General features: G+C 29.3%; 1 protein-coding gene across 1 annotated transcript in view; it reads left to right on the top strand.

Moving 5' to 3' along the window:
* The window catches only part of LOC132943588 (uncharacterized), a 31,103-nt gene that overhangs the window by 11,320 nt on the left and 143 nt on the right, over positions 1-19,640 (top strand). Inside the window, exons 2-6 of the mRNA XM_061012622.1 lie at positions 14,872-15,158; positions 15,760-16,014; positions 16,991-17,314; positions 19,384-19,455; positions 19,551-19,640. Coding sequence (XP_060868605.1) covers positions 14,872-15,158; positions 15,760-16,014; positions 16,991-17,314; positions 19,384-19,455; positions 19,551-19,640 — 1,028 coding nt within the window. The remainder of the gene's footprint in view (positions 1-14,871; positions 15,159-15,759; positions 16,015-16,990; positions 17,315-19,383; positions 19,456-19,550) is intronic.

Here is a 19,640-nt window from a genome sequence, read left to right as displayed (position 1 = left end):
GTCTTTAAGAGCGTGTTAAAAACTATGATAATTAGTTAACATCTAATTTCCTGCCCTATCCGAACCTAACTTAACCTAACCAAATTAATAATATTTAAATATTTTCTTTCATCGTTATGTTTTCAATATCGAATACCTTGATAGTTAGTAGGAAAAGATCATCGCAAAGCTCACGACCGGTGATGGTAGTCGTCTATCATCACCATAGCTTCAACTAACCATAGGTTTACCTAACTAACCTTCTCATGACTCATTAGGACACTTTGAATAAAAGGATCCTGAGTTACAGGCTGCCAAACTCAAGTGTTTGATTATCAAGTTGATCCTTAGATTGTTGACAACCTTAATCCATGCTATGGATGAAGCCCATAGATAATAAAGATATGGATAGTCCACGCCTATTTTAAATACATTTCAGGCCGCGTTCTCGGAGGGGAAGGAAATTGAGGCTCCTTTATATTGATAGTCGATACTCGAGTTATTGGCCTCAATTGTTCCCCTCGAAGATCAGACCGCTGATAAGACTATTATGTCCTATCCATTATTTTATATCTTTATTATCTATGATGGAGCCATACCCAGCTCACTCGTGTAAACAATTTGAAGCACATAAAAGCGATCAACGAATCTCTATTATTATTTAAATATTTCAATTCATAATATGAATTCCCAGCCCTGTCCCCCATACTCTGATATTAAAAGCCCAGCCCACCTTCATATTATTCTCTATGCAAAAAGTAAATTTAAGACAAATTTGTAAATCAATGCACAGTCTCTCTATTGTACTAATATTTGTGATTTCATTAATTTTCAGTATTTTGTATAATTAGATTGGGAAAACATAAGACAATATCATTTACACAAGACTGTGGCTAACACAATCATACTTTGATAAAAGTATATGATATAAGTACCTTCTATATTTGAATTAATCGTTTTTTTTTTTTTTTTTTTTTTTTTTCGGGTACTTTATTGGTGGACAGCACTTTAACTACGGTCCCTTAACTTACTGAGGAAACCTTGAGCCATTTCCTTTTAGGAAATCAATTAAATCCTCACACATAACTCTTAATTCAAGAGTTTGTAACTAATACAATCATAATATAATATGAGTATATAGTACATTTCGTAATATTTTTTTATAATATTTACTGTTAGTGAAATATTAAGTTTGTATTTCTAATATAATATATGTTATGATATTTATGGACGACACTTGCACCATGGCCCCTCGATATAGTAATGTGGCGACCCGGCACATCTCTTTTAGATAAATGATTAAATACTTAATCAAGTCTTCCAATTTACTAAACGTTTATATTTTGTAGATAATTTGAAGAAAAATTTAAAATTGAAGAGAGACTGTGTGAATTAACAAAATTGTTGGTATGAAATGTTTATTTGAACACCTTTTATAATGTATTATATTGAGCTTAAGTTAATTTTTTATAATGTACTATAGTAAACATTTGAACATTTATTATAATATACGTATATTATACATAGATTTCAAGTATGATTTTTTTTAGTTTTTTTTTTAAAGTTACCCACCTACTACAATACAAGACACTTTATTTTTATATTTTGAAGCAATATATGTTTTGGATTATTTACATCTATATAAACTAAATTTCAGACCCATAGTTTAGTATTTAAAGTTTGTATGATCAAAGTCGTGGAACCAAATTTTATCAGACTCTACTAGAATGTTGTAGTTAAATTAAACTATAATAAGTATGTGGAATAACATGTACCTAACCTTCTATGATAATTTGTTATGAATATAATATTTTAAGTAATAGCTCAAATTTAGCACTTTACATTACTTTACTTAATACATTTTCCTAATATTTTAACAGAAATTATGGAGCTAAAAATATAGAAATACCTATATTATGTCACGGTCCATAGTTCATAGTTTTGTTTCATTTACAATAATAATGCTTTTTAATATACTTTTTTATAAATTAATATTTATTACAGTTGGCTTTTATGATTTGTTTGAACTATTAGTACGTATTTTTGTTGGGAGATCCCTATTATTACAACACCGTTACCAATACGCGTTTTTTTTTTTGGTTAGTTAATATAATTGCATGTTTTCATGATTTCTTCGTATTTATGCTTATTTTCCTAAAATGTTTTTATATTTTCGGTTCATCCGTTACCTACCTACATACCTACCTACCAAGTGTGTAAATAAAGAATTTTTTTTGTAAACCAATTTGAATTATAATTTATTAATTTAAAAAATTTTTAATAAAAACGTTTTCATTCAGTATTTTTTTGAATTTTAAGTGCATATTTTTGAATATTTCAGTGCATATATTTGCCTGTTTTTAGTGCATACATGCAGGCAAATATTTAACACTTTTTCATTGCATTAAATTCACAACCCTGATAACTTGATAACACTAAGAGGATGTCAGATTTTTAGCGCACCATTTATTTCTCTCTCTGACCCAATCATTTTAGTGTTTTCTTAATCGTACATTTGGTATGCTACGCGTGGGTCAAAGATGGAAAACAAATAGTGCGCTGACATCCCAACCGGCAACATCTTTACACGAGTGAGCTGGGTATGGCTCCATCATAGATAATAAAGATATGGATAGGACATAATATCTTTATTATCTATGGGCTTCATCCATAGCATGGATTAAGGTGTCAACAATCAAAGGATCGACTTGATAAACAAACACTTAAGTTCGGCAACCTGCAACTCAGGATCTTTTTATTCAAAGTGTCCTAATGAGTCATAAGAAGGTTAGTTAGGTAAACCTATGGTTAGTTGAAGCCAATGAGTCAATAGGGCCTTTGCAATTCAAGATATTTTCCTACGTATTCGGCATCGTTAACATAACTATTCTACCTTTACACTTTTTCTTCCCCCGTCTCTCACAGCTATATACAGGTTCAGCCACTCTCATTCCACACCTCCATATGATCGGAATTCTGTCTATCCATCTCTTCTTCATTCTTCTCGTCCATCATTCTCCCCTAAATTGACTTCTATAGCCACTCTCACTATCTCTTATCATACAGTGACCGAACCACCTAAACCTATTCTCTCTTGTTTTCACTACAATATGTACACTACCCTGCATTACCCTTAATTAATTAATTTCTTATTCTATCCTCTTTTGTACCTTAACACCTTACTTATTATTCTCATATCTGCTACTCTCACTCCACTTACCTACCCTAACCTTACATTTCTTTTTCATCTTTTCCTTTCATACACCAAACATTCTGAATTCCTGTTGACCCGTTTCCTTATCTTCGCCATATCACATACTTCCTAATTCCTATTCACTCAGTCTCTAGTTACCTACAAGTCATCGTACTTGATTATCGGTGAAAATATTTAAATATCATTGAGCGAATTCCCTACTCGAAAGAATTGCTTAAAAAAATATCATACCTCACCAATTTTCTAATTTTGAACACGACTTTATTGATAGCCCGAATAGTGTTATACCAGTATAGTTACAATACAAATATTGAACATTTTCGGGCAATACATCCCCTGATCAATTAACTATAATAAAAAAAAACCTACTGAGAAATAAGAAAATACATACCCCGTGACGGAATCAAAATCTGCTACGAAACTTAGTCTTCGAAACACTGAAACGTTCACACATTTCAATCTGCTTATGATATATTATTCCCAGTTTGAAAATGTTCACTGACGAATACCATTTCTGAAATAACACGCATCTTATGCAGTAAAATATTCTACAATATTCTAATGACCTATGCGTTACAGTCTACAGATATTATATAAACCTACCAATAAATACCTAATATAGTTTGTATTTTTAATTGTTGTATTCAAGGATTTATTAGTTTTATTTTTATACCTAACAAAAATTACATTTATTCACAAGTCAGTTATCAACTAGAACTCGACTACGAGTAAGACAGCGTTTGGATTGTTCGGACTGGCGTATAATTTATTATTATTATACATTGCGCCTTTGGTAGGCAGTAGTAAACGTATATGCTTCTACGTTACTTAGTTAACAGATTTTCCGCGACAATAAATATTTAATTCAAGTCTAAAAAGTAAATGTAAGACCAAAATAATATAAAAACAAACTTACGCATAAACATCGACTCTTCCAGTGAAACCTAGCTTTACTGCAGCACACGCTGTCGTCCGTCTACATCTCGCTCCATCTCCATCTCTCTCTAAATCTCGCTAATTGAAACTTATCTAGTATACAATACTAGTATCTTTATGATCTGTAATATATTCTGGTGTTCGATGAAAAAGATTGAAATAAGATAAAAATACATAATTTTTTGGTTTTGAATATGAAAGCTGTGAGGTGATCGATATGAATTTTGTGAGAAATCTAGAGGTTTCACATTTAACGAAAACTAAAACTATCGTGACGGAACTGAATTACGAAGAACGTATAAAACAAAAATAATCGTCACCAAGTGATAGGTATAATCTGCTATGTACTTACAAATCATATTAAATAACATTAATCATTATGTATTTTCTTATTTTGTTAGGTAGGTATAAAAACCTACCTTCCTACTTATAAAAGCATTACCTAATCATTAATAAATTAATTAATAATTTTTAAAACATTGTGTTCAAAAAAATAAAAAAAAAATGTGATTTTAATTAGAGTCTTGTAATGTACCTACCTATATTTAAAAAATAAATAAATATAATAATAACTGTTGAACTTTAAGGGACATAATAGGTAACACATTCGTGTATGTAGTATTACACTATTTATATACCTATACGAGTATATGAGTAGGTATATTATTCATAAGTGCGCACACGTCAGGATAGGCAGTTGACCATTCCGTGAATATACTTTTATGTGTACATGGTTATACATCCCTAATCCCTATGATATAGAATATAGATATTAGGTGAACAATAGAAGTTAAGTATGTGACACTAAATTAATAGTTACCTATAACTTATAACGTTGTATTTGGAAAAAAAATTATTAGTTATTAATTAAAATTGTATCTTATGACTATTATCAGTTATAAGTCATAACATATATTTCTATAAATTAAACCAAAATATTTATATATTTATATTAAGTACCCTGTATAGGTATGCACCTATTAATTATAATTATTCTACTAACAGGGACTGGAAAAACGACGACGGCGTTTATATCTCGCGTATTTTATACATTTCTAGTCCGAAACTAAAATATGAGCCTACAACACTTGGATAGCACATTTTTCGTGACATTAAATATTTGTTTTAAGTCTTAAAAGTAAATTTAAGCCCCAAAAGAATATAAAAACAAACTTACTTTAATTATCGACTCCTTCGGCGGAATCCGTGACGTGTGTGAACTGCTACGCCCATGAGGAAACGCTCCAGAATACAGCCAGAACTTAGAATATTGTGATTTATGAAAAATAAAATTATACGAAACGCAGTAAGTTTTTTGCTCATATCTTCTTTGCTTATTGAAATTTTAGAATTTTTAATCGACTGTGTCTTCTGCAACGACTTTGAGATTTGCCATAGATTAAATAAATAAATGATAGATATCATACTAGGTATGTCAATATGATGAATCCACGGATATAATATAATGCAACTTTTTATATCAAAGACTTCTATGTTAAGGACCAATTTGTTCATTTAAATTTGATATGACAATAAACCAAAATTGTTTATAATTTTGAATTTGAATTATAATAATATGATATAGGTATTATTTAAATTATTATTTTCGTTTATCAATTTAATTATTGATTAAGGTGGTGAATAGATGTCAGAAGCACAAGAATATTTTTATAAGAGCACATTGTATTTTATGAATTATTAAATAAAAATGTGATTACTGGATTTTAGAGTTAACATAAAGCCATAAACGTATACAGTAAATTCATCAAATACTATAATGCCAACTATATTTTTACAATGATGTGTGTTTTTTTTTTTTAATATTTTTAATTATTTTTTCTTGTGGTCTGTGTAAACGATAAGTATTCGTAATAAAGATTCAATTTTCATATATAATATTATATTATAGGCACTCAGTATGTAATCATATGTTTATTTTTAGTTTAATTTAATTGTAGGTATTTAGTAAATAATAATAGGTATACGAAATTGTGTTTTCGAATAGCAATTTATTGTTTGTATTAATACCTACACCATAATAGGGAACTAAAATTTTGTAAATGATGTACATATTTATTTTTGGTGTTTTAAGGCTGCTGTAAGATCAATTTATGAGAATCCTTGCATTAAATTGTTAGGATTATTTGATATGAATAATTATTTTATTACATATAGGTTTATTACATATTGGTAAGTCGATCAGAAACTATATTTACACTGAATGTTAATAGTAAAAAGCTATTAAAAAATCTATTATTTGTATTTATTTGTTAATAATAATTAAGACTTAAATATTAGCAGTAATCTTGTTCCTTTCACAAAATGTTTTTTAATTATTTTTAATTTAATTTACATTTATCCCAAAGTGATTTCTGAATAATCATTCAATGATGAATTTAATATTTACATTCTCGGTTACATTAATTGGATTATAAATTAAAATAAACTACAGTTTCCAGCTTCTACTAAAACATTATTTTATATTTTATTTTATGTTTTTAATTTTTTAAACGCAGTCTGCACCTTGTGTCGGTGATTTTACACGTAATATAATAAAATTTATACTAGTGATGAGTAGGTAAGTACCTTATTGTTTAATCAAATTATTTACACGATTATTAACTAAAAAAATATCTATGAAGTATAAACATCGGCATTTCCATTAACTATAAATTCATAATTGTATGAGCTATACATGTTACATATATTTTTCGAAAAAACTATTTAAAAAAACAAGAATCATTCCTATTTGATGTCACACGGGTTGATCTAGCAACTGACTGCTACGGCAACTGTGCAATGTTTTTTAATCATAATACGTTTTGAAAACGTCCAGAAAAGAGTTTGTTTTAAGACTGCAGTCTGTCTTGATAACAACTAATTTAATTTAGAGTGTATTGTTATATTATATTATAATGAAATTAATAATTATAGTAAAATATATAATTGCAAGACATTTAATACCTATATATCTATTGCCATCTAGGGTATAAATTACACTAAAAAAGGTGTAAGTATGCTAATAAAATATATGTGGTGTATAATGTATTTATGTATATAAAAATATAAAATATAAACTATAAAGATTAATAACATTTTATTGTTTTAAATACTTCGCGCAAACTTAAGGTGATACCCGGCGTATAGTATAACATGCAAAAAGGTGCGTATTAAACTTGGCGTGGTGAAACGAAGACGGTCTCGCGTATTTTATACATTGCGCTATTGGGATTAAACTTATAAATGCTTCTACGTCACGTAGTTAACAGATTGTCCGTGGCAATAAATATTTAATTTAAGTCTAAAAAGTAAATGTAAAATAGTAGGTAATAATATGAAAACAAACTTACTCGTAAACATCTACTCTTCCGGTGAAACGTAGCAAGAGTGCCGCCATCGCCGAAGAAACAGCTATCTTCATCCATCTTTATCTAATCATCTCACTCCGATGAGCTGAAACTTGAAAGTATCAAAATATTTTATGAAAATAACGTGATCAAACGAAAATTGCGAATTGTATTACAACTTATCCGGTTTAACGAACTGTCCGTTTATATTTGTGGCCTATTAGTTTTTTGTTCACTGAAATCAAAATATACAATATATTATATTTATAATACAATAGTATTGCTGAAATTATTAGAATTGTTAACCGTCGCCGACGAATTTCGACAATTGACGATTGCCATAGATATCATAAAATATATTATTTACTATGATAAATCCAAAGAACTTATATATTATTATATAAGTACTCAGTATACCTATACGGTATATTTATAGAAATCTTTGTGATCTGCAATGCACCTATTCTGCTTTTCTATTTCAATTATAGTTCGCATGCCAAATTTAACTATACAAACTGGTCCGCAAGTTTATAGACATTCTAATACATTCTCCCGCCAGTGCCAATAGACAAAGTGTTTGAGAAGTTATATTTTTTTGGTACCTAATTAATTTACAATATGAATTATTATAAGTTACCTATGTAGGTACTTGTCCAAAACTCGACTACATGCAAATCATTGGTTTTTATGGTATAGCCTTACGAAGTTCACGATTTTCGGTGTTTTACGCACCTGTACGACGCTTAAAGTTTACCGAGCTTAAGTATTAGAAATTAATTTTTTTTTTAATCTAGGTAAATCAACGTTTTAAAATTGATGATGCAAAAATAATTCTGACACCCTCCCATGGTGGTTTTACATAACAAGTCGAGGGATGTTTTTGATTTTAATTGTTCGAGCAAGCGCAGTGTGCAGGTATACCGGGTAAATATGAAAATACCAAAAATTTCAATTAGTTATTATACATATAACTTAAAAATAAGACTGACCGCTAAGTTCAGACTTCCCTGTCGTTTTCAGTTAAAAACTAATGATTTCCGGCAATTATTTTTTGCAATATCGTTCTTAATTCGTTGTTACTTGTAATATATACATATGCCTATTTTAAAAATATTATTCGTGGGTAATTGAAACGTCTAAAATATATTATCATATACAAATACGATAATAAACAAATAATAATAATTCAACTTAACCGGCTACGGTAATAATAATATTTAATAATATCAATATAAATATAGTATACAATATCCTAGGCTGACAAATCCGTCTCCACTTAAAATCGTTTTTCGTATACTATGATATTATATCATTGAATTCAAATTTAACACCATCCATTACAGTGACCCACTTGTAACCTACTGTTCAGCCGAGTCACTTCAAATTTTTTTTTTTAGATTCTTAGGGAAGCGATGAATGTATTGATTTTACAATGATGTGTGTTTTTTTTTTTTTTTTTGTGTCTGTCATCACCTTTTAGGATAGTAAAAGTGCTTGAATTTTCTTTAACAGTAACTTTTCTGATAGGAAAGTGAATCTAGTTGGTACTATGGGGGGTCAAAAGTAAAATTTTCCCAGTAGTTTTCAAAAGCGACGTGAAAAACAAAGGAAAAACTGGAATTTTTTACGCAAAGTCCGTTTTTGAGAAAATCGATTATGGTTTTTGGTGCAACTCTAAAACAAATGACACACAAATATTTAAACAATATTTAAAACTTTAAACAAATATTAAATTTTGATTGAATGCTTATATTGGCATTTTCTATACACGATACAATTTTGAAAATATTTTGACTCTTTTTGAGCTGTTTACGGACATAGTCAGTTTTCAATTATTTTAGTTTTTTTTTCTATAAATATCAATAAAATTTAATTTGTTGAGTAAAAAAGCTTGAAAATTTAATAGAAGGCTGCTGATATATCGTTCTAATAGCAGTTAAAAACTACTAAAAATACATAGGCTCAATTTTTATTTATAAGCATTTAAAGTTCAAATTTTTCCAACATTTATCAAATTTATAATTTAATAATTATTTTGTAGTTAAAAATTTATAAAATGTTCAACTTTTGTAGCTGAGGATTAAAAATTTAAAACAAGGTTTCACGTAAATAGGTTATATATATATTACTTTATTCACTATAATATCATCAAATATACTTGGTAATATCATAGGCTGACGGACCGTTTTCGCTCAGAATCGTTTTTCACGTGAATCATTTCAATGATTTTAGTTAATAATAAAAAACTTATATAGAACCTTGTCTTAAATTTCCAAAGTTTTTGATACACAAACGAAAATTTGATCATAAAGAAGTCAATATAAACTATAAGTCAAAAATATCAAACAAATAGCTCAAAAAGAACGAAAAGTATTTTGAAAATTTCACTATGTCTTGAAAATGCATATAAAAACATCTGTTGGAAATTTTAAATCGCTTCTAATCTTTGTTTTTGAATTACAAAGAAAGAAAAATTGATTTTATAGAAAACCAGTTGTTCGGTATTTTTTGTTGGTTTTTTTCTCGATTGATTTGATAATTATGTGCGGGGAATTTTGACCCCTAAAGTACTAAGACCATTAATTTTAATTGAAAATATACCTAAAATTTACCTATACTTGCATTTTGACACTTTGAACTTTAATGGTATTTATAGGAAAAAAACTAGAAAAATTGAAAACTGACAATGTCTGCAAACAGCTCAAAAAGAGTCAAATTATTTTCAAAATTTGATGTAGAAAATGTATAGAAAATGCTAATATAAACATTCGGTGAAATTTTCAAGTATCTACAGTCATGCGTTTTTTAATTACAGCAAAATAAGAAAATCGTTACATGAGAAATCGAGTGAATACAAAATGTTGTAAAAATATGAATTTCAAACGCTCATGAAAATTTAATTTGAGTTTCTTGTAGACATTTGTTTTTTGATAAAGGTAGACAAACTTATGAGGAATCTTGTATTACATTTTCAAATCTTAGATTTAAAAAGAATATTTTTTATGAATTTCGAACTCAAAATAATTTGCAAATTTTCGTGATTTTTCCGTATTTTGTCAAGATTTGAACTTTAAATGTTATAAATAAAAACTTTGATTAAGGATTTTTAATATTTTTCAATATTTTTCAAATATTTAATATCATTGTAACAATATTGTAAGAGCCTTGTATTAAATTTTCAAGCTTTTTTACTCAACAAATAAAGTTTTATTGACATCCATAGAAAAAAATACTAATAAAATTGGAAATTAAAATGTTCCTAAACAGTTCAAAACAAATCAAAATATTTTTTAAATTTTATAGTGTATAGAAAATGCAAATATAAACAACCAGTTACAATTTCATGTATATACGTTCATTTGTTTTAGAATTACACCAAAAACCAAAATCGATTTTCTCAAAAACAGATTTAGCGTGAAAATTCCCGTTTTTCCTTAATTTTTCTTTTGTTTTTCACGGTGCTTTTGAACTACTGGGAAATTTTTTTTTGACCCCCCAAAGTACCAACTAGATTCACTTTCCTATCAGAAAAGATACTGTTGAAGAAAATCTAAGCATTTTTACTGTCCTAAAAAGTGATGACAGACACAAAAAAAAAACCACATAATTGTAAAATCAATATATTCATCGTTCCACTCAAAATCTAAAATAGCTTAAGAACCAACATGGAACGAAATAATATAACGAGTACATATTGGAATCGTTATTTGTCTCAAACGATTGTCATTTTCCATGGATTATTATTTATAACCAATGGATAATTTCACATTTTTTTTTTAAAACTATATACATAAAAAATGTATTTACTAGTAGCTTCTGTTTAATCAGCAGATAACGTTTAACTCCGTTAGTTTAAAAATTAGAGGGAATCACCATAGATAATATAAGATAATATAATATTTCTTATATTATCTATGGGAATCACCTATTACGAAACTTGATGTAAACATTATCTGTGTTTTTAATTGTTTTATACAATAATTCAGTTTTTAAGTGAGTTATGAGCATTTTTAATTTACGCTATATTATATCCGTATAACTATTGCTAAAAAATTGAACTATTGTAAAAACCCACATACAAACACAGATACCTGTTCTTACCATAAGGTTTCATAATAGATCGATTAACTCAATTTTTTTAACTAACGAATCTAACAGTGTTTTTCGAGCGTACATTTTCTATGCTAGGCACTTGTAAGTTGTAAGACGGAGACAACAAATGGCCGTGTAGCGTCCTCATAACTTAGTTAACTTTTAACACAAATATGTTTTATGTTTCTGACCGATTTTTCATAAGGTTTTTGTTATCATGGTTACTTATTAAAAAAAGATATTTATGATTCATAAATGTTACTTGTAGAGAAAAAATATCGAGTAGCTTTTTATAATAATTTCACTTATAGATATATAGATACTATGAAAAAAATTGGTTGGCTTCACCAACTTTGTGACTGGTATGTAATATAATATATGAATTATTATCATAGCATTATGGCTGTACTATAATTATCTAGATAGGTACTTAATTAGTAATTTGGGAAATCGTGAATTATAGCCCATACCTAGGTAGGTATATTATTATTATTTTTTATTTTTTGTTTTTAGCTCACGCACTACTTATTAACCGCACTTTTATCAATAACCTTTTACGTGTTTCAATAATATTATTGTATAGTTTGATATTATAATAAAGTTCAAATAAATGAAAAAACAAATTTAATGCTGGAACAATCACGCAAACTTCTGTAGGTTTACATGCACCGTTCAGCGTGCCATTGCTTATTGTTGCTATTATTTTACTAAACACGAATTAACTCTTAAACGAAAATACATTTTTTCTGAAAAAATCATTATTATTCATTTGGATATGATAGACACGTTATAATGTATTTCAATTTTCAATTCAACTACGTGTACATTTATTGGTGTCGCATTGTATTATAAGTTGTAAGAAACATACAAATTAACTCAAATTAAAATTAAAATAATCCATCACTTGTTGTTTCATTTTATAACATTGTTTATAAACGAATTATTCAAGAATATTTACAAATTACGAATCGCAATTATTAAATATTTAGAATTCTTCTTATGAATATGACTATATTAAAAACCTTTAATATGGTAAACTCCAAAACTTGTTGGCTTGACCTGTGTTTAATTTTAAAATGTTAAATATACATTCTGGTATAGGTACTGATTACCTATAATTGAATATATAGTTGTTTAATTAAATATATCGACACAAATTATGGTATATAGTAAGAACAGTGCTTATTTAAAAGCAACCAAGTACTTAAACTATTTACTTCGATCCATGTGCATCATCACGAGAATACCATGTAAGTATACTTTACTTATAAGTTATAACGTTATATAATATATACATATTTTATTTGTTGGGTCAAAAAGCGTGAAAAATGAATACAAAGCTCCTGATATATTGTTGAAACAACAGATAAAAAATATTAAAAAACATATGCACGTTTTTTTTACAATCATTCAAAGTTCAAACTTTGACAAAAAATATCAAATTGAAAATTTACAAATCATTTAGTAGTTAAAATTTTTTTAAATCTACAACTTTTATAGCTAAGGATTAAAAATTTAAAACAAAGTTCACGCAAATAGGTTAAATATAAATTACTTTATTCACAATAATATCATAAAATATACTTAGTAGTTAGTAATATAATATCATAGGCTGACTGACCGTCTACGCTCAGAATCGTTTTTCTTATACAGTGATATTATATCATTGAATTCAAATTTAAGGCCCCTGCAAATGTGTCATTTTTAAGGAGTTGTGTTTAGGCAATTATTTCGTTCCTGCGATTACTGATCGTCTTTGTATGTGTAGTAAATGATCATTGGTGTGTGTATACTCCCTTACCATCACCCGCAACCCACATAAATTTACACTTCATTGTCATTTCTTATCTGGTTTATGGTCCCACGCACGCACATGCACAAGTAATTTAAAGTCATTAGAAAACCAATTTATGGACATGAAATAGCCGTTTTTTTACAAAAATTAAGGTACTTCTAGTGGTTTGATTTAAAAAATGTAAAGATGTTTGTGTTGGTAAACAAGTTTACTTGTCGACCGATTAAAACATCTTTACATTTTTTAAATCGAACCACTAGAAGTACTTTGATTTTTGTCAGTCAATAAGGTCGTTTTGATGAAAAATTAATAGGGTTTGCTGGGGCACTGTATAGTGAGCCACTTGTAACCTACCGTACGGAGCAGATCGACACCCACTTACCCACCTTTTAATAATCTGGAATTCTGGACTTCCAACATATTAAAGAATAAATATAAAATACTGTGCTTGAAAATTAGTTACAATTTTATTTTTATTTTGTCCAGTCTAATAACTTCAGACGTGACACGTTTATTTGAGTTATATTAAAATGTTTGGAACTTTCAACTTTTCTGGTAGGTAGAAAATTGTAGAAAATTGTACTTTTAGAGGTCAAAATTGAAAATGCTCAGTGCTTTTTAAAGTAACCTAACCCCCTGCAGACGCCACTGATATAGCATGAACATGCTTTTTTTGCATAATCGCAAATGCACAGTGATTTCTGAAAGAGGGGATCAAAAAAAAATGACATAGGAGAGGAAAATTGGAAAATCCCCCACCCTCTCAAAACTTTTTACGAAGGTAATAAAAAGCCAATGGGGGGGATCTGACCCCTAAGACCCCCCCTTGTCTACGCCACTGCAAATGCACATAGCTACATACATGTGCAAAACTTTGGTAAGACTTGCCTCTATGCAGCATAAATTATTGAAGCAAAAAACACAATATATATATACATCATAAAAATCCCACCTGTAGCCCAGAAGCTACAATCTTTAGTACTTAGCTAGTGTGTGTACAGCTCGGGTACTCGGTGGGCGTAAATATCAACATAATTTATTATATTCCCAGACGGGATAACCTCACCCTCATTGCAGCATATTATAATAATTCACCATTAATTATTCTCCTGAAATAGTTTTCTCAGGCAGACCACAGACCACTGCCCAAGACATCTCATGCATGACGTAGTCCTGTTCCCGAGCCGTCATTAGCCCACCACTATAGAAATCACGTTATAATTCCTCTGTATGTTAGCCACCTCCCTCGCCCTTTCCGCTTCTTTCTTCAGTGTTATAGGATCTCCATTACTGTTCTGTAGACGATCCTATGTGCTCAATTCATAGGCGCAACTAAGGTTAAAATTCTGGGGTGTAAACAAAACTAGGTATTTATTATAATAACCCCTAAATCAATAAGGGATATTTGTGGGGGGGAGCTAAATCTTAGTCAGGGTTGCTAAGCCCCCTACCCCCTCCCCAAGGTTGCGCCAATGATGCTCATGCCTAATCGTAATGATTTCTATCAGCCGAAGAGAACGCGTTTGTGGCAGTCTCTAATTATAAGGCTGACAGATATTTCATAATGGAATGGACGTATACGGCGGTGTTCTACGCGTTTTCGTGTTTTGTTTTTTACCATCTGATCTACACAGAAAACATATTGAAACCGTACTTGGACAACCTGACCTTGGACAATATTAACTATGTGCTGATGACGTCGCTGTCCGTCCTCATCGTTTTGTTAAATCCGTTGTTGGCGAGTAGAGCACGTGAAAAGCGAGAAGAATATTTCAAACTCTGGCGAGAATATCAGGTTTATATACTTTATAACATATTACATAATATATACACCATAAATCATGATTCATGATCATAGATCTACATGTGCAGGCTTTCCTTTGTACCTGCAACAGGAAAACTATGACCACATTTTTATAAGAAACTAAAAACTAGGTACAACCATTCACGTAAATTATGTATAATTATATTAAGCTATTAAATGTATATAACTAATCTGTATATATAATATGGCAATTTATTTTAATTTATAAAAATCATGTCCAATGTCCATCAATGAATGTATAAGTGGAAATAGGGGGAGGAACATGCTAAACCTCTCCAGCTATTGACAATTTCACAGGATAACACTAAAAAAATACCTATAAGTAGTTATTAAAGCAAAGAGCAATTAGGTAATCAAATTTTAAAACACAAAGTAATGTAAGTCAGGAATAGGTAGCTTTCTATGAAGAATTTCAGGTGAACTCTACATGTTGAAAACATATTATAAAAATATTATGTTATATACTTAATACTTATATTATATACGTATTGTCAAATAGGTTTGTTCACCTTCACATAATATTTATACTATATTATAATTTGTAACTAATTTCTAGTTATTTATTTCACAGATTCAATATGAACAGTACACTGTTGCGGAATTGGACCTAGGTTCGTCGATTCTTATCGTTATGCTCATTATTGTTGGTGCGATCGTAACAACGCTTGAGTTGGTCGCAAACTGCGCCTTAACATCGCAAGTACAGCCCACTTACGTGTACGCTAATTGGCTCATTTATTTTTATACAAACCTTACGACCATCCAGTGGGTCACGGACTGCCATTTATTGACCATAGCCTCCGAGATGTTGCTCGATCAATTATTAGTAAGTATACTAGTATAGTAGTATGTATAATAGTAGTAACGAAACTAACTTAAGGCTGCAGCATATTATAATCATAGGCATTTTTAAATCATCCACCATTTTTGACACTTTGACGGTTCTTCGACGACTATAATACATATGTCATATACATATATATTATATATTTCCATATTCACTCTTTCACTCCCACTTTGTACAAGATGACTGATGAGCTCTAAAATAAATTAATATATAATATTATACGCAGGAATAGGCAGTGAATTTAAATTCTTAGGTATACCTACCTAATACCTATATTATTTAAAATAGGCGGTAGAAAGTATTTTATGTTTTTATATTAAAAAAAAGGTACTTAAATCGTTTTCCAAACACGTACATTTTTTCTCAGACTAATTTGTATTTTTTTTGTTTATAATTAGTTATAGTCTTCAGACTATACTGTCCGAATTCTTAATATGTCTAATGTAGGTATTCTATATCTATTTTTGTTTAAAAGTAAAATTCTATGTATTATAATTGCATACAATACCTAAATATATTATAATATATTTTCTTAAAAGCTGTATAGGTAGGTACTGTTATTTCATTTAAAATTATAAAATAATGATAATATTATATGATTCTTGTGATATAACTATACCTACTGCTACAGTACAACATTATAAAATTTTTATTTTTTGATCAATATCTAAAGAGGTGCCTAATATAAATTATTTTATACTATGATTTTAAAGAGGCTTCGTATTATAATAGACGAATTTCATCTATTTTGAAAATACGAATTTTGTATTATGCATTTGAAAGAGTGATCAAGTGGAAGTATTTTATCCACAACTACCTGTTTATAATATACCTATATCTCAGGTCCTCAGGAAGACTCATTATAATATTAAGTTGAAACAATTTCGTGAGAATAAAACTGAAAATATAATTAATATTTACATACACCATTACACCCCCTGCATAATTGATTTAGGTACAGATGACCACTGTGGCCACGTCTAACAGAGTCGACGGCGGCGGCGGCAAAGGGGTCGAAGCGCGCGTGTCCTGTTTCGTCGAACTTTGGCGAAAACTTTCGGACATGTCCAGCGGACTGATGTACACCGGTCGTGGTCTGTATGAATTCAATTTCTTCGTTCAGTCGGTGATCGTCGTGCAAGCTCTATACGGTATCGTCGCCCTGTACATCGGTCGACATCACTCAATCGTACACTACTACGTATACTTCCCAACTACCGCATGGTCGATTTTAAATCTGGTCGTTCTGTGCGAGGCTGCGTATTCGGTCACCAATCAAGTGGGTACACCCACGACCACGGCTTTAGACAGCTATCTAAAGCTGTGCCCACGACCCACCTCCCACTCCTATACGATATGATATATATGGTACACCGCGCGTTTAAATAAAGATAACGCCACCGTTTTTCAGAGCGTTCGTAATGAAGAAAAAGTCTAAAGATGACCATTTTATAAAATAAATATGCACTTATTTAAAAAAAATAACACTTTTGCAGTTCGCGTATAAATTATAATATCACAGTCAAAGTGTAAGTATAGGTAAATTTTAGGTATATTTTCAATTAAAATTAATGCCTTAGTACTTTAGGGGTCATAATTGAAATTCTCCGCACATAATTATCAAATCAATCGGGGAAAAAACCAATAAAAAATACCAAACAACTGGTTTTTTACATAATCGATTTTTCTTTCTTTGTAATTAAAAAACAAAGATTAGAAGTGACTTGAAATTTCCTACAGATGTTTTTATATGCATTTTCAAGACATAGTGAAATTTTCTTAATACTTTTCGTTCTTTTTGAGCTATTTGTTTGATATTTTCGACTTATAGTTTATATTGACTTCTTTATGATCAAATTTTCGTTTGTGTGTCAACAACTTTGGAAATTTCAGACAAGGTTCCGTACTAATTTATTTCTATCATTTTGTTTCAAATTGTATTATTATTAGCATACCCACTATTTGAGTATTATCTGATAATACGTTTGAATGTTCAATATACAGTGTTTTTATAAGTTTTCAGTACAACTTACGAGAAATTAAAAACAAAGATCCACATTAATTTATTTTAATGGTTTGAATTAAAAATAATGACGAAATTCCTCAAAATCGTGAAATATTTTGTAGACATAATATATAATATGGCAATCTCCGCTCATAATGGTCATGTAAAATTATTTGTTGGTTAAAAAAGCGTGAAAATTGTATGCAAGGCTTCTGATATATTGTTAAATAGTTGAAAAATATTAAAAATACAGGCACAACTTTTTTTTATAAGCATTTATAGTTTGAATTTCGACAAAATTTATCAAGTTTAAAATTTAAAAAATGTTCAACTTTTATAGCTAAGGATTGAAAATTTAATACAAGGTTCCACGTAAATAGGTTATATATAAATTAATTTTTTCATAATAATATAATCAAATATACTTAGTAATATCTTAGGCTGACTGACCGTCATCGCTCAGAATCGTTTTTATTATACAATTATATTACCTATATCATTGAATTCAAACTTAACACCATCCATTACAGTGGCTCACTTCACACTTGTAACCTACTGCACAGCAGACCGACACCCACTTTCCCACCTTTTTATCATTAAATTACAATTTAACACATCCATTACAGTGACGAACCTTAATGATGAGATGGACTTTTGACGTCTTGACATCTTCTATTCAGCAAAATTGTTACGTACCTACTACTCACTATTCAGCTTTTTTTTATAACTCAAATCTTTTTTTACAAGTGCGATACTGAAAATTTCTGTTTTTAAATTTACTATTTTTAGGCGATACACAATCTAGAATAGTAGCAAGTGTATAATAATTAAACTCTCTGTAAAATGTAATTTAAAAATGGCCATAGATTCAGATGATATATTATTTATATTTCTAAGAAACTATATAGTTATACGCCTTATACTAGTTAGTTGTATCATGAATTTTTCTATTAGATAATATTTAATACATGTGAGTATAGAGAAAAATTTGTTTGTTTGTTTTTCTGTGTAATTCCAAAACTAAGCCACAACCGACATTACCACTTGTACATTACTTTGAAAAAGTAAAGAAGTAGTCAGTGCCCAGTAGGTATATTTTCATTTTTTTTAAATGTCATTATAATTGCCTATATCAAACCCCTTGAATAACAAGTGTGTACTGTGAAGTGAACTTATAACTTATAGTATTGGCACACAGGAAGTACAGCATAGTAAGATTGTAATTTGTAAGAATACTGTATAATAATATAGTAATAAATATATAAACTGTAATATATTAACTGTAATATTGGATGTCCTCTAAAAGTATAAATATATTATATAATTAATGTGAATTACTATAGGTAGGATTCAAAACCAATATAGCAATACAGTCGATGGCTTGCAATAAATTCAGTTTAGAAACTCAAGAGCAGGTAATCAGTAATCACAAACAAAAGTGATTTAATAATGATTCCTTTGAATTAACTTCAATATAAAATATTAATGATACTTAAACTACTTATATTAGATTTTCACGGCTTTGAAAACTATCCAATCCCACACACCTGTAATAACTGTAAGTGGTTTTTTCACCATGGATCGAACATACATACTGAGT

This window comes from Metopolophium dirhodum, chromosome 4 (assembly GCF_019925205.1).
Source record: "Metopolophium dirhodum isolate CAU chromosome 4, ASM1992520v1, whole genome shotgun sequence".
Taxonomy (NCBI): domain Eukaryota; kingdom Metazoa; phylum Arthropoda; class Insecta; order Hemiptera; family Aphididae; genus Metopolophium; species Metopolophium dirhodum.
This window is presented reverse-complemented; position numbering and strand designations above follow the sequence as displayed.